The 16,241-nt window shown below is 37.1% G+C and overlaps 1 protein-coding gene across 1 annotated transcript in view; it reads right to left on the bottom strand.

Moving 5' to 3' along the window:
- Nucleotides 1-5,297: 5,297 nt before the first annotated feature.
- The window catches only part of SUPT3H (suppressor of Ty 3 homolog (S. cerevisiae)), a gene marked incomplete at its 3' end in the record, with an annotated part of 37,641 nt that continues 26,697 nt past the window's right edge, over nucleotides 5,298-16,241 (bottom strand). The window contains exons 5-9 of the mRNA XM_009081862.1: nucleotides 12,230-12,305; nucleotides 9,451-9,563; nucleotides 8,612-8,719; nucleotides 7,959-8,147; nucleotides 5,298-5,408 (exon numbers count right to left, since the gene is read on the bottom strand). Of these exons, the coding sequence (XP_009080110.1) occupies nucleotides 5,298-5,408; nucleotides 7,959-8,147; nucleotides 8,612-8,719; nucleotides 9,451-9,563; nucleotides 12,230-12,305 (597 nt within the window). The remainder of the gene's footprint in view (nucleotides 5,409-7,958; nucleotides 8,148-8,611; nucleotides 8,720-9,450; nucleotides 9,564-12,229; nucleotides 12,306-16,241) is intronic.

The following is a 16,241-nucleotide window of genomic DNA, read 5'->3' as shown; positions in this document are numbered from 1 at the left end:
ACATACTTAAGTCCACATGGAATACATGCATATATTATTTAAGAACCTCTAAGAGTATAGGCAGAGCTGTATAAGGCCCAAATAATATAAGTCTCTGCCCAATGGCATTCTCTGGTGTTACATGTTCATGAAGGGAATGTCACAAACAGTATCACAAACAGGGGTTTGTAAATACTCATTGTTTTATGCTGTGCGGGCAATTTTATGAGACTGAAATATTTAACAAGAGAAGGTTTAGACTAGCAAGTCTTTTCATACTGAAATGCCTTGGAGGCTGAAGGAGCATTTTCCCCAAAACATAAATATCCAAAGAAATGTTGGTTATACCTCTGTTCATTCAATACGCTCCATTTACACATGCACATGCTGCGGAATAATGGCCACAGTCTGCTGCAAAGCCTGCGCAGGACTACAATTTACATTTGTGAACTCAGTTTCTCTTAACTAAATATCTAAAGCATTCAGTTTCAGAACTGGCATAAACTAGAGAAGACAAAGAATTTGCTTTGGAAATATATTCTTTTTGCCCGTGGTCTTCCACTCTGGTAGCTGACTATTTTGGTTTTTATTTCAGAGTAGAGAATGTAGCTGTACTATTTACTAGAGCTGTTCTCATGGTCACAAGTACTACTTACAAACTGTTCATGTACCACTTACAACTTGTTCATATCAAGATTTCAGGTAAGCACCATATATTGTTCACAGAATAAATACTCTTACAGATTTATTTGTTTGTTATCCCAACTGTTGGAAATACAATCAATTCAAATAACTTATAGAGACAATATGTTCATATTCCTGTTAAGAAATATCCATCTTTTCGTGAACACCTTGGCATACCAAATACTATTATTTTGAATATTATTTGGATGAATTTGAGGCTTATTTCTACAGGGCCAGTCAAGACTGCACATCATTTCCACTATGCACTTCTTTGACTTAAATGCACAGACAAATAGATGCAGGTAGAACACGTAGAATTGCATTATCCCACATCATGGAGAGTTCCATATTTACCATTCCTGTCTTGCAAAATTATATGGTGCTGGTTTTTAATATTTCACTGCATCATGAAAATCTGGACCATGCTTTAAAGTAGGAAACACTGAGTGCCACACTTCACTGTTAACAGAAAATATATGGAAAAAATATATGTCTAAACTACCTTAGACATGATACAATGCAGAAGAATCTAGAGTTCACTTGCTGCTTTCCATTGTGGCTTGCACTTGGAGACAAACCCCAAATGCTCTAATTATGTTAGTCATTTTGACATAGCTATTAAGGTCAAAATAAATGCAAACAGATCATTTTCACTAGTTTAATGTTAGTTCTCATTTACCATACAATTATAAAACTTTCAAAGTGTTCTTTTTGTCCAAACCAACATCCATTAAATGCTGCTAAAGAATAAATTGCACAGCTTAACTCTTCTCCCAAAACTGCCTCATTAGGAACACTTATCACCAAATCAGATGGATGAGAGGGATAATCATGGTGAAACAGCAGAAAAGGGAAATATGTCAGAAAATATCACTGTCCTTCAGAAAAATATATTTCCTATCTTTGAAAAATAGTCCCAAGAGAGTATATTTTGTTTTATTAAAATATCTCCTATGTTTGATTTTTGAACAGAAACAAAATCTAAATTCTATGTATGAGATTGCATTATTCAGTAGCAAAATACAAAACGTACTGACATTCAGATTTTCCATTTTAGAAGTAACAGTAGTATTTTGAACTGTTCTACAAAATAGAAGTTATTGACATGAGTACCTTCAGAAATCTAGTAATTTTAGAAATAAAGTATGTTTGCATCTGGTAACTCAAACTTGAGATTCATCTCCATTCCTTCAAGTTTCAAACAGCCACAAGATTCAGTGAAACCTAAAATAAAACCTGAATCACATCAGCACCCCTGGGCAATAGAAGGGTTCTGGCATGTTTGCCTCAGGCTGTGCAGAATGCAAAACCATTTTGGATACTTCAATACTGGTCAGCCTAGGTCAGCTCTTTCTCAAAGCTGAATGAATGAAGCTGGCAGGAGTCTCAGCAGAATGAGGATGACACAGGAACAGGTTGCTCAGGGAAGCTGTGACTGCTCCATCCCTGGAAGTGTTCAAGGCCAGGTTGGATGGGATTTGGAGCAACCTGGTCTAGTGGAAGGTGTTCCTGCCCATGGCAGGGGGTTGGAACTTGATGATCTTTAAGGTCCCTTCCAATCCAGACCATTCTATGATTTTATAATCAATATCCTGGATTTCAGGGTGGAGAACCAAGAAACTGTGGAATCCTCACAGTGGGCATAAGCTCCCATTTATATATGCAGAAGCCTGGAGTCAGAGAACATCCATTATCCCATAATGCGCTCTGGTCTGCTCACTACCAGAATTAGCCAGCATGACCCACCAGCCTGCATGTAAGCCCATGAGCCACATGTTTGATGAGGAAGTTTGTATAGCAAGGGTCTCTCATAGTCAGCAACTATCCTGGGATGCATATTCAAAGAAACTTCAGTGAAATGAACAATTTATGCTAGTTCTCAGATAGCGACATAAGTCATTTGGAGATAAAGAGATTAACTTTGATTCATGTGAGAAACCTATTCACACAAGGAAGCAAGGTTTACCAGGACACATCTTAGACACAGACCCAGTGAAACACTGGATGCAGAGTACAAATGACTCTTGCTGTATTCAGCAATGGCACTTTCCTGAAGCATTGAAAAACTATTACAATTCCCAGTCAAGTGGATTCCTAGCCATGATCGCTTATTATTTTGCATGGGCCAAACTGACACAAAAGCCCTTTATTACTCTTGCGAAGGAGTATGAAAAAAAAACCTGAGAAAATATGGGAAAAAATGGAAAATATAGAATCAAAATATCATAGAATCATAGCAAATCATATATGCAAATCCATTACAGAAAAATAACCCCTCCTTCTTCAAGGACTCACTTCCATGCACACCCACACAGTGCATTACTCAGTTGACACAATTCTCTATCCAGACATACCAGCACATAGACCTTTTTCATTCCTCAAGTCTGTTTTTTTTTAAAAAAAGTGACTTCCCGTAAGTACTGTTGGGATGCAATTGGTGGCTTTTTCCATATCATTCATCCTTGTGTAGGATAACACTTGACTGTTATATTTTATTCTTCTAGTTTGAAGACCCACTCCCTACTGGGATGGGTTTGTTTCAGATACTAAATTTCTGAATACAGAGGACCTTTGATAACTGCAAGTCTGTTGGTTATTATGTTGATCCATAAAAATATCCCTTCTAGTGGCTTCAAAGAGGTCAGGGGAGAGTATAGATCCTTCTGTTAGAGTTTTCCCCTCAGACACAGAGAATAGCTCAGATTTCTAACATTGTACCAAGAGTTTGCACTACCTACATAGACTGTGTCATATAGTTCCTGTCGGTGAGACCTGAGGAAATGGCTATGCAATCTGCCGTAGGAGTGTTAGTCTATCTCCTAATGTTTGATTAGGCACATGCCATCAGACCTCTCCATCACTGAAGTGCATTTGTTGTGGAAGTCTTTTTTAATGTGAATTGCAGAGAGCTATTCAGTTATTGTTATTTCATGGACAACTGTGACAGCAAAGTTCATCGCTGAAACTGCCAGCGAGGGCACTGAGAGAAGTGGGCAGATTGGCAGACTTCTATGCATACTCTACAATGCCTTGAAAATGCTTTTCCTGAGCTTTCTCATTAAAAGTGGAATCATATTACAGCTCCACAACATCTGCATGCACCGAGAAGCTGACCCAAGATTCCCTCTCATTCTTGGCTTGTTTAGAGGGAACAAGATCTGCTCATCTCATCAACCACATTCATGGTAGGTAATGTTAACAAATTAAATTGTTCAGTTAGTTAAGCTATTTGGGAAGTTCACAAGACTGGAGGACAAAAAAACCCCAAACCAAACCAGAGTATTTTATTATATTTTGTGATTGCTGAGAAATTTCAAACTTTGGTTAATAATTGACCAAACCACTTTTAGTGAGGGTCAGGGAAGGAAGACTCACCTTTCCGCATTTGGTTATGAGAGCTCTTTACTTCTTTATAATAAAGTTAAATACATTCTCAGCTTTCAGAAGTTAGTGCCATATTCTTAGCTACATCTCCTAGCAAACTTTTGCTAAAGATATTTTTCTATTTTGGACTAGAAATTCTATCCTACACTGTACATGACATTAACCTAGCTTTTGTAAGTGGCAAAAGACAAAGGTGAAATTACGTAAAGACAAATAATTGCAAATATGCATCGACTATCATTAATAAACCAACATTTACTCCCATCTATAAAAGCACTGATCAATTTTGACACTAGGAAAACTATAACTTCACATACTCATTTATTCTGAATTTGTCTTGTTCCTCACTTCTGAGGTCAAGTCCCACTATTTCCTTGATATTTATGCTCTTCATATACTTCTGCATCATTTTTATGTAGATGAATTTCCTCCAAATTCAGAATATTTCTCCATTCCTAAAATCTCTAAAAAAATGGACATTTTCTTACTGACTTTTAGGAGTTCAGATGTAGTTTGGTGGGTTTTGTTTTCTGGCATTTATTCTTTCCTAAATGTAGATATTCTGAGGTAAGCAGGATATATGCATGCCACATAGAAGAGCAGATGAGAAGAAAATGACCCCAATTTATGACATGGGAGATGGACTGCTTTCACATTTTCATCAGCTGAGAAAATTAAATAAAGATTTCGTTTGGCTGTTCTGAACAATGGCTTTGCAATTTGCATAGGAAAAATGATGGCAAAACCTCAGAACCCATCAGTATTTTACCACAAGCTCAGTTCTATTACATTTCAGTGGAGGTTCAAAGTTGTCTAAAGAAACCATTCTCTTCTTTCTCCAACCATGAATATGTCACTTGAGAGTTCAACTTCCAATAGGAGCAGTATCTGACACACAGCTAATTTTAGAATATAAAGTGCTCTTCACCATATTGGAATACATATAATTTAAAATAACTGTAAACCTAAACTTTGGAAAAACAGAAAATTCAAGCACTAACAAAAAAGCATAATTTGTAATTGAAAGAAAATAATATTTAAAAGGAAAAAACCCACTTTTTTTGTCTTTCCAAAAGGAGACAGAAATTACTAAGTTTTATTTCCCAAGAGAATTATGCCACTTTTATAAAGAAAATTACAGTCACCACAAATTGCTCTCAACAATTCCAAAGCTTCTTCATTTGACCACTTGAAAATCAAAGTTCTTTAAGATTATAAATATAACTTTTTATAACTCTGTTATTACGTACTGTGAATGGGGAAAGGGGGCCAATCTTGTGGCCGTAGCGTCGAATGGCCTCTCTGATGTGGCTGGGCTGGATGGCATCGCTTTGAGCCTCTATACCACAGGCTGCAGTGCTCTGCAACAGAAAAACACATAAATTGTTACTAAATCAAAAACACACAACAGACCTACAGTGCATAAAGTATGAAAATAAACCTTTATAAAATGGACCAATTTTTTTTTTCCTGAGGATACACATCATTGCTGCCACACACTGCATTAGAGAAAAAGAGCTATTAACAAATTAAAGAGGACTTTTACATGAACTTTGCTTAAGAGACCCAAAGAACACCATATTTGTCCTCTTAAATCTTTCACCTAGTGCTGCTGTATGTTGCAATTGAAAAGAGCAGAAAATGTTCAAACTAAAATGAAAGGGTCATATAAGTCACACTGCAATAACCACAGGAACTATTTTAAAAACATTTCAGGCTCTTATTATGATGTCAAGGGGTGGGGAAAATATTGAACAAGTACCCAAAGTGGAAAGCAATTTGACACCAAAATCACCATTGAGTAATATCAGATTGAAATTTGAAGCTGAAACATGTGACATAATGGTCTTAGATGGATGCAAAAAAAAAATTAATTACCTCAAATTGGAATGTTTTCAAATTTCAAATGACTTTTTGGGTTATAGACTCTAAATAGGTAAAAATAAAAATTCCCTACTACTGGGGCACTGATTGTGCAAAACTTTCCAGAGGATTTTACAAGAAAAAGTTCCTTTTTTCTCCTTGCTAGTCAAACTGAAATGTTGGTTTAGGCTCCACCTAGACATGGTTGCTTGCCAGAATTCAGATGACTTATCAAATGATGGCTGCTTGGCAATAAATCCATGAAAATTATATTAGTGAATGCACTGGGGATGACAAAAACTTAAATTATACACTGAAGTTTAATGTACTCACATACACAATCCCTTCATGCATTTACATAATATACTAATGCTCTCAAACTTAGTATAATTTTTGCAAAATGTTTTATTTTCAAGAGCTCTGAGTCCACTGGAGCCTGTGTGTACACATGGAATTATTCATAATATAATGGCAGATTCTTCCCTTGCTGATTGACGTTCATAAAGGGAATATGAAACTCAAATATTTTTTTGCTGGACTGGCCCTTCATGGCCTAAAAATAACATTTTTCACTAAGCTAACTTGTTTGTCTCAATGCCTCAGTTATAACCAGTAGATACCTAACCAAATTGGATAAGTCATGAGAACATTTCATTAAAACTGTGCACTATTTAGAACCTAATAAGTTTAAAAGGTATTAAGTTAAACACTAAGAATTTAAAATAAACTCACAACACCAGCGACATATAATGTATCAAAAACTACATATCCAGCTAAATTCTTGTTCCTAGGAATTATAATGAAAATCAGCCACAGGAAAAAAACATCATCAAATGTAACATAAAAAATGAAGAAGAAAGATCAAAAGTCTTAAGAGAGGTTTTTAGGATTCACTAAAGACTTTCTAATCAGAATATAATAATGACAGAAGAAAGTCGAACATATTAGGAGTATCAACAGCAGAGATGACACCTGAATGAGAAAATACAAATTCTTCTATTCGCCACTATAAAAATCCCTGGGTTTACTGTGAAAAATGTGCTTTTTTTTAAATAATAAACACACGAGAAAATCACAAGTCACTCCACTGCTTTGCAGCAACTGCCATCGCATTTTTCAGAACAGTTGCAAGTGACTAACACAGAACTTCCTACCCAGTTTACTTAATCAAATCTATTTTCCTCATGGTTTTAAGGTACATATATCCCTCTCAGACAGAACATCAACACTCTACAACAGCAGACAACAACTGTGGCATTTTGCAGTCTGAATATGAGACATCCACATTTTATGTGAAGTAAACAAATATTTAGTTTGAATGCAACCAACTGATATACAAATAAAGCAAGTTAGGCAAAGCTGTTAAAGGCAAAGGCAGCAGTCACCCAAGGCTGCTGGGAGCAGGAAAAGCACAAGCACCTTTGCCTGCTTGGCTTATGCTTTGACCCTTAAAACCTAGGCTTGCTGCCATTGTCAGAGAAGAGGATGATGACTTAGGGTGGTGACTACTGCTGTGGCTATATTGGAACAGGTTACGTTAGAAGCAGCAATTGTTAACTCAGTAAAATTCAGTTTTCAGGCATTATTGGAAAGATTTAGTCTAGTTCTGATAGAAAAAACACTAAACCACAATAACGATATCAATAATATGTGATACAATTTAAGATCAGGATGTGTCCCTGCCCATGGCAGGGGGGGTTGGGACTAGATGATCTGTAAGGTCCATTCCAACCCTTAAATTCTATGATTCTATGACCAATATTTAAAATAAGACACATCATTTGCTGTGAGAGTGGTGAGGCACTTGCACAGGTTGACCAGAGAAGCTGTGACTGCCCCAACCCTGGAAGCATTGAAGACCTGGTTGGACAGGGCTTGGAGCAACCTGGGCTAGTGGAACATGTCCCTGCCCATGGCAGGGGGTGGAACTAGATGGTCCTTAAGGTTCCTTCTAACCCAAACTGTTCTGTGATTCTGTGATGATTTCCTGATGTTTTGTTTTCTTTTCCTTTCCTTTTTTTCCCCTCCCAGATTTGTGTACCAAATACCTTTTTTCTTTTCCTTTGTTTGGATTTGGTAGAGTCCTGACCGATTCCACCGTTCCCCAAGGCTCCTGATGGGGTTTTTCCAAGGTGTTGCTGTCCTGCTGATGCTGGAGGGGTGGGTGTAGGAGGTGGTGTGTTTTCAGGAGAGTCAAGACTGGTCTTCACACCTGCAGATTGCCCTAACAGATGTGGCTACAACAGCAAGATGTGAGAGAGCCATTATATAATCAAATCATAAAACTCCCAATTATTGTCTTCTTAAATTTCCTGTTAGAAGATATGCAATTCCGAACTTAGTTTACTCATTCTAGAAGTTATAATATCTGTATCACAGCAATGCAGTACAGCACTTGGTGCACTTGCCAATTTTGATTTAATCTCCAATTTATTCTCCAAATCTGCAATAGAGAGAGCCTTAAATAGAGCTAAGGAATTTCCACCCAAGAAAATAGGATTTGCATTTAATTATAAAGATGCTGCTAAGAATTTGACATTCAGAAATATAAATCAGTGTCTTTCCACCTAAATCCATAACTTCTGTGTTAATCAACTCCATAACAGAAGTTTGTATCAATACCAGATTCAATAACATCTACTTTGGAAGAAAACACATGCAAAACATAAAATGCATCAATATGTGATAAAGCAATTTTTACCTCAGTAGAGTTGTGGTACTGTATGAAGGTGGCAGATATGGCATGACTGAATGGGTCACCAGCTTTGGGAGTCATGTCCTGCTTAACCAAAAGGGCCAAGTCCACCAGCTGGAGGGGCAAAACAGGTGAGTTTACTGACATGGTACTGCAAATGCCATTGTAAGAACGAGGGACTGAGAGGTTGTGGGTTGAGTCAGAATATTCTTAGTGCTTCTCAGTTGAAAGCAAAATTATTCGGAGATATTTCAGCCTAAGGAACCTTTCTTTTCCACTTCTGTAAATATATGGAGTAATCTATCTTCCCAAGAGGTCTCGGCTTGGCACTAAGGTAACATTTTGTTTTCCAGGAAATCCTTCTTTATAATCCAATTGTGCAATGGGGTTGAATGAGCCTCAGTGCATTGCCAAGGGTCACATAGCAAAGTATGTGGTTTCAGTTTGGACTTGGATAAAGTTCATGCTGGACTCTGCTCTCCTCTGTAACCATTATTAAACATTTCTGTGTATCAGATGGATGAATACAGCACAGTACACATCTGTCATACAGTAAATTGAGAGACAGATGGGATTTTTGGGCTGGTCTAGTGGAAGGTGCCCCTGCACATGGCAGGGGGATTGGAACTATAAGAGCTTTAAGGTCTCTTCCAACTCAAACCATTCTATGATTCCATGAATATATGGAATATATTCCATGGGTATATTCTGTGAATACAGTTAGCTTGTTAGTTGAAGCAGTGAATCCTCCTCTGAAGGGGCTTACAGCCTAGTCACTGAGACTGAAGTACATCCAAGAGTAATTAATTCATTTCAACCAGAGTTCAATCAGCATAGTCCCTTACCTGGGCCACAGTCTCATATGCTAAATATGCCAAAATCTCCATTGCAACTGCATTTGGCTTTATTTCCATACTGCTACAGTCCAACCAGTCACGAAACTTGGATGCTTTCTTTGCTGTCAGATAAAATCAAGAGGGGAAAATGAAAAATTAACAATAGGTAGGCCAATATAATCCATTTTTTTGGGTTGCAGAAATACTGTAAATGGGAAACAAGTAGTATGAGTGTGATTTGATAGGCCAAGGAAGGGATTATCAAAATAGAACCAGTGGGGAAATACTGCTATTTCATACACAACATTTTTGAGACCCATAAGCACATGGAGTAAAGAGAAAAAACCCAAGAGATAATTGATCATACAAGAGATTTCAGAATGAGGAAGGGTCAACCTCAGAGGAGTGTAGACAGGACAAACCTGATTTGGAATGTATTATTGTAAAAGAAAGAATATGGTTCTGTCACATCTCTGATGAATGAGAAAGCACTAAAAGAAATCAACACAAATATGAATCAAGATAAAATTGATATAATTCTGTGTCTGGAGCCAAATGAAGAAGGACAGAAGAACAAGGAAGTTCTGGTGTTAACTATGCAGAGGTTAGGTGCTGACAAGTTAGCCAAAATGATTTGTATCTGAGTGTTTTTAATATGGGCTTTGGATAAAAAGAAATAAGGACAGATGTAGATCTGCAAATGATCAACATTCATATGAGAACTTCACACTGTTAATGGATGGGATTGCTTTGGAGAAAGGGCAGAGAAAAATACGGGACAAAGAAATGAGATATTTGCTGAGAGAGAAAAGGCAGGAAAACAGGGTGATCTTGCTTAAGTCAGAGGTGGAAAAACTGATTACAGAAAGCCATGGACAGAAAAAGCTAGTAACACAGAGGGCTGTTTGTGGACACAGGACAACCAAAATGAAGTAAGTACAAGGTGGAAGAATGATTTGAAACAGCTCTTTCAAAGAGCGTCTTCAATGAGGACTAAAAAGCCACAGAGAAGTCAGGTCTTAAACAAAAAACAGGTGTAAAAATGGTTATTTTTGTTTAGGAGGGAATGAGAAGGATACATTGAGTCACTAAAGAACAAAAATCCCCAAACAACAAAGCAGAAGTGTGAGAAGTGTGAAGGTGACAGCAGGACTACAAAATGTTCCCTAGAATTTATATTTCTAATTCTGTAGTACTTGATCCTTTGATGGGCCTTTTCATTTAGAAATGTATTTTCTGTTTTCAGAAATGCACAGAAATATCTGGAGCTGTGATTATTAATACATATTTTTAGAACAGGTTTCATGAAGTCCCTTCCAGGTTTATTCTCTTGTGACAAAGTTTTTATGGGTATAAACCACAGTAAAAAGGTTTTTTTTTCTATAAACATCAAAATGCAATCTTTTTTTATAAAATAAGTAAAGAAATATCCTTTGTCTTAGTTTTGAACAAATGTTCTGTATGGCCTTTAGTTGTGTTCTATCTAATTGAGTTCATATTACGCAATTGAATTTGTGCCTGAGTCTCTCTTGCTACTATTTTCTAACCACTGTAACTTCTCTATTTTTTAATGACATTAAATGTCAGAGAAAAAGAACGTTATAGACACAGTCATTTTAAAACACTCTGAAAATAGCACTGAGACATTTTTATAGATCACAATCCCCTGGTCAGCAACATTCAATTTTATTTCACAAATTTAAGATTTCTATTTGTTCTGTCTCCAGATGGCAATTTTTGGGTTTTAAAAATGACTTTATGACAACCCTCTCATTTCTTGAAGTCACCCTAATCTGAAGTATCATTTATCTAATGGCTCACAGATGTGTGATGCCAAATTATAACTAAACAAAAAGACCCATATTGAATTTGGAAAAGAAATGCTTACAAAACATGTTTTCCTACGTTTGCTGACATTTGCTGATACAGAACAGTATCTCGAATGTGTCAATTATTTGCCATAAATGAGTCATTCTTTCTTTGAATTTAAAAGGAAGAACCAGATAAGGTCTCTCCTTTAAAGACACCATTGTATTCAAGTCCGTGTTGTAAGATCATGTGCTGTTTTGTCATGATTTTTACTGGTTTCTTCACCTCCCTGTCTCTGACATTTGACCTAAAACCTTAGTCATCATTTAACTGATTCTGTAATGATGTTTTGCTACATGATCAAGCCCATTAATTTACAGCTCATTATAGTCATGGCCCACAAGTACTTCTAGTAAATTGGTTTTCAGTGCTAGTAAAGCCCTAATTCTGTCATCATGTTATTAGTGTTGGAATGGTGTATACTGATGAATTTGGCTAATGTTGAATAAATTCCACAGCAGGAGCTTACAGCTTAAAATAGAAAAGACTTTAATAAGTTCTTTGTGCCTCTGTGGATCGGGAAATAAAAGCAAAACTTGCTGCTATTCTCTAATTTTAGATACAGTCCTAAAAACTTGCAACCATGCAACTCTACCAATATGCCAACTTCAACACCACCAGGACAGACTTCAGGCAAGTGATGGCCTCCTTGCCAGTTCCACCTTCACAGTCATCCCCACCAGTACAGGATTTGAGCATACAGAAAGCTTGGTAAATATTCAAATAAATTTCTCTGCTTGACAACCTGAAACTGTGCTAAATTAACTGTTCCCAGGAGTTATGCAGACAAAGAATTTAAAGTTTTATTATTGCAGATGAAACAAAAGTGCTTTCAGAAAACACAAGGTTTTGGTGTGCTCTCTATTACATGAAATAATAACCAAACATCTTAATACAGTGCAGCCATTATAATACTTACAAAAACTCAACTGCCGACTTTCACAAAATTCTGCATACTGGACGGAGTCCATGGTTCGTGTTTGTCTTTCTGCTCTCTGACAAAAGAGTAAATGTACATGATGTACCTTATTCCAACAAGAACTGCATTCCACAACAGAAATTATAGCACCAAAGCACCCGTGCCATAACCTTGAAGCAAGCCTCCCAAATTAAACATGCATTGAACAAGTCAAGATGCAGAAATATAAACCACAGAAGGGTTATTAGTCTTGTGAGTTAAACTTCCCAGAGGAGCATGTCAATTCTTATTTTAAAAACCTGCCTGCACACCACTCACCCATGCCAGTGATGAGGGCTGAGCCGGGAGTGGTGCTGAGTACTCCTTCCCTGACTGAGGTGCACATTTAAATTAAAGGACACGAGCAGTCTGCCTACATGTTTACAGATGACCAGACAAGTAAAATGTTCTCCTGGACTGAGGTCAGTGCATTCTGCACTGAGCAGAACTGAACCTGTGTGCTTTTAAATTGGAAGCATTAGCAAGAGTGAAATGAATAAATTCCAGCACACTGAGGATGAGCCAGACAAAGAGAAGCATTGAAGTGCCGCTTCCCACACTCAATACACAGTAATAAATAGGTGGTAAATATGTCTGTTTCAATTTTTTTGACTGTTAATCTATGTTTGATTTTTTATACTTCTGAACACCTTAGGAAAAGAAAGGAAATTAGACTGAATTAGAACTTGTTCAAGAAAAAAATTTAAAATGTTCACTACTGCATTTAAGAATGTAGTTCACATGAAGACCAGCGTCAACCAAGAGAGTATATCTCAAAAAAAGCAAGTTATGAAACAAAAAATGCACATCCTCCCCTCCACGTATACACAATGCCATAATCGAATCATGGCTGAAGCAGCACTGAAGTTCCTGGTTAGGCTGGAGCACATGCATAAGTTTTGTTTGCTTCAACAGAGCAAGGGTGATTTTCACAAGGTAAGAATCTGGTCTCTACAAGAGATTAAACCCTTCACATATCAGACAGGAAGCAGTAGTTAGATTGAAGAGAATGATTATCCTCGGCAGAAGCAGAGAGCTTACTCAAGTCTTTCAAACAACTAGATTGGCTTAAACAACAAGGAAAGGAATATAACTGCCTTCCAAACTATAACTCAAAAGAAGAAATCATTGCACCTGGTAAGAACAGAACTACCACTACAGATACAAAGTGGTATCAGGAGTGGTTGATGGCACTAAGACTTTACTCCTGCAGTGTGCCCATACAGCTCAAGAAACCATGCACAAAGAGCATAAAGTAGAGGTGTGCTCACACCAAGGACAAAAACAAACAAGGGAAAACCCCACACAGACACACAACACAAATTTTGCTCTGACTCTGTGAGAAGTTTAGTAGAAAACAAAAGGACTGTTGGTAATTGCATGTGGAGACATATATATGCCTCTATGATATACAACCAGCACTTGGCCTTAGCAGTTCTCAGATCAGGGAAAAAATAAAAATAAAAAATAGTACTTCAACTACCAGCTTCTTCCTTTGTTCCCTTACTTTTAGGTTACTCTTTTACAACAGTACAGCACATTACTTATGAGATTTTGCAGACAGTCTACATGTTGAGTTAACCACTAATTGTCCAGAACACATACGGATATTTTTTCTTTCCTTCTCTACCAAATCATTTTCACTGCATTTGGACTTTAGCAACCAGGATTAAAACTATTCTACTTAGGCATTTTCCAGTTCTCCTATGCACAATTCTAGCATCTTGACTACATTTTGTGGAACTGCTATTTCAGATAAGTAAAAATGTTAATTAAATCCAGTTAATCCAGCCCAGCAAGACACTGTCAGGCTAGGTTGAGTCTATATCATTTAAAAATAATTTTCACAATACATTCTGTAACTTCAACCCATTACAGACCTCTGTTTTGCCTCTGAATTAATTCAGCCATACTTCTGAAGACAGAAGGCATCACTAGCACAGGAAACTTCTCACATAATGCATCCTAGAAATGGCAGTTCAAAAATTCCTTCTGTAATTTTACTGTGTTTTAGAAAAGCATCTATTTTGCATTTTAATTTTTCACATAAGAGATAACTTCTTCAAATAACTTAAAATGCTAACTTTTTATGCAATGTGCCTTAAATTCTGTAACCACTTGTGCCTTTGTTTACCAGTCAAAAATTACTAGATGGGTAATCCCAGGTAACACTGAAATAATTTAACTTTAGGTGGTTAAACAAACAGACTGAACTTCTTTATGACAACCCACCCTTTAGAAGTCACTAGCCCAACCTCCATGTTAAAAGAGGACTCTTGACAACACTAGAGTAAGTCAGCTATGAGTCTCTCCATCAAAGTCTTGAAAACCTCCCAGGACAGAGATTTTATGTCTCTGGGTAGTCTGCTCCAGTGCTGTGCTAAACAAAGACTTCTAATGTCCTACTTGAAACCAGCAAGAAATAATTTGTGGTTCCCAACCTTCTTTATACTACCCAGTGCTACTACAAAAAAACTGGTTCTGTCATCACTGCAACTGTCCTTCAGCATATCTAACCTTTACTTCTTATTCTCAGACTAGTAAAGCTAATCAATCTCTCTCAGTCTCTTCTGACAGGTCATGTCTGCCAGGGCCTGGGCTCTCAGTAACTTTCAGCTACACCTTTCCAGTTTCTCAGCACTTCTGTGGAACCGAAGGACCCAAATCTGGATAAAGTGTTCCACGCTTGGCTCAACAGCAGAATGGTGTAACAACTTCCTTCAGTCTGTCAGCCACGTTTCTGCAAAACTGTTCATTATCACCCACAGGTGCATCCCAGAAGGGCTGCTATTCCCCAGGTATTGATCATCAATACAACATATATTGATGCATAGGGTTACCCTGTTCCATGTGCAGAAACTCAGTGAAGTTTCTGTTGGTTCAGCTCTCAAGGCCTTCAAGGACACTCTGGACTGAAGCTCCATCAAGCAGGGTTCTAGTCGCTTTTAATTTATTATCATCAACAGATCCACAGAACAAGTATTCTGCAATTTTGCCCACAGTTTGGTCCACATTGTTGGTGACATCCCTTTTTTTTTTGTCTCTTGCAACCTCTGTGTCAAGCAGTTGGCTATTACTCTCACAACCAGCAGCCCCTGGGATTCAAAACCCCTTGCAACAACAAGGATGGCATGGAAAACCAAAATGATATGACATGCTAATGTAAGGAGTTATACTTCAAAGTCCTACCTGAAATGATAAAGAAAAAAAGACATGCAGAAATTTGACAAGGATACTTTAACTTCAGAGACATCCCATAACATAGGATGGAAACTGCAAAACCAGATTAATCCCAAGAGCAATTATGTTAAATTAAAGGATTTAGCAATGGCTACTCTGAGCAGATAGACTACAAAGATCTGAAAATGTATGTTATAAAGGCTACAAGTTTCTTTATAAGTATTACAGGTTGCTTTGTAAATGAAAAAATAATCAAAGGTTTATTAAAAGAAAGGTGCTGCTGAGGGATTTTTCCAGTAAGGACTTAATTTCTCTCTACAAATTGTCTACAGAAGTTGCATAAGCACTGGATTTAATGTTGGTTTTGTATACTAAATGAATAACAACAATTACTTGTACTCTGTATTAATATTTTTTATTTAGTAAAATTACCTGCATATCTGTGAAACAAAATTACCTTCTCCCTTCAATTCACCTCTTTAAAAGGATTCTTACAGGTGGATTTTAGAGTGCTGCTCTAAACCACCACCAAATAAAATAGTGTTTGTCATAAATAACTGGACAATATTTTCTTCCTAATGCACTTTAACAAAAAAAAAACGCTCATTATGGCATGGAACCTCAAAGTACAGCCACTCCATCAGTCCTACCAGTTTTAGAAGAGTCTATAAATAGTCAGCAAATGCAGGAGAAAGGAACAGATGGATGGCATAGCTATATTATCTTTAAGGAAACACTGGAGCAGAATTTAACAGCAGATCATCTTTCCTCTTCACTTCTCAAGATCGCAAAC

Source organism: Acanthisitta chloris, unplaced genomic scaffold, assembly GCF_000695815.1.
Source record: "Acanthisitta chloris isolate BGI_N310 unplaced genomic scaffold, ASM69581v1 scaffold2399, whole genome shotgun sequence".
Lineage (NCBI taxonomy): Eukaryota > Metazoa > Chordata > Aves > Passeriformes > Acanthisittidae > Acanthisitta > Acanthisitta chloris.
The sequence above is the reverse complement of the archived record's forward strand: the minus strand, read 5'-3'. Positions and strand labels throughout refer to the sequence as shown.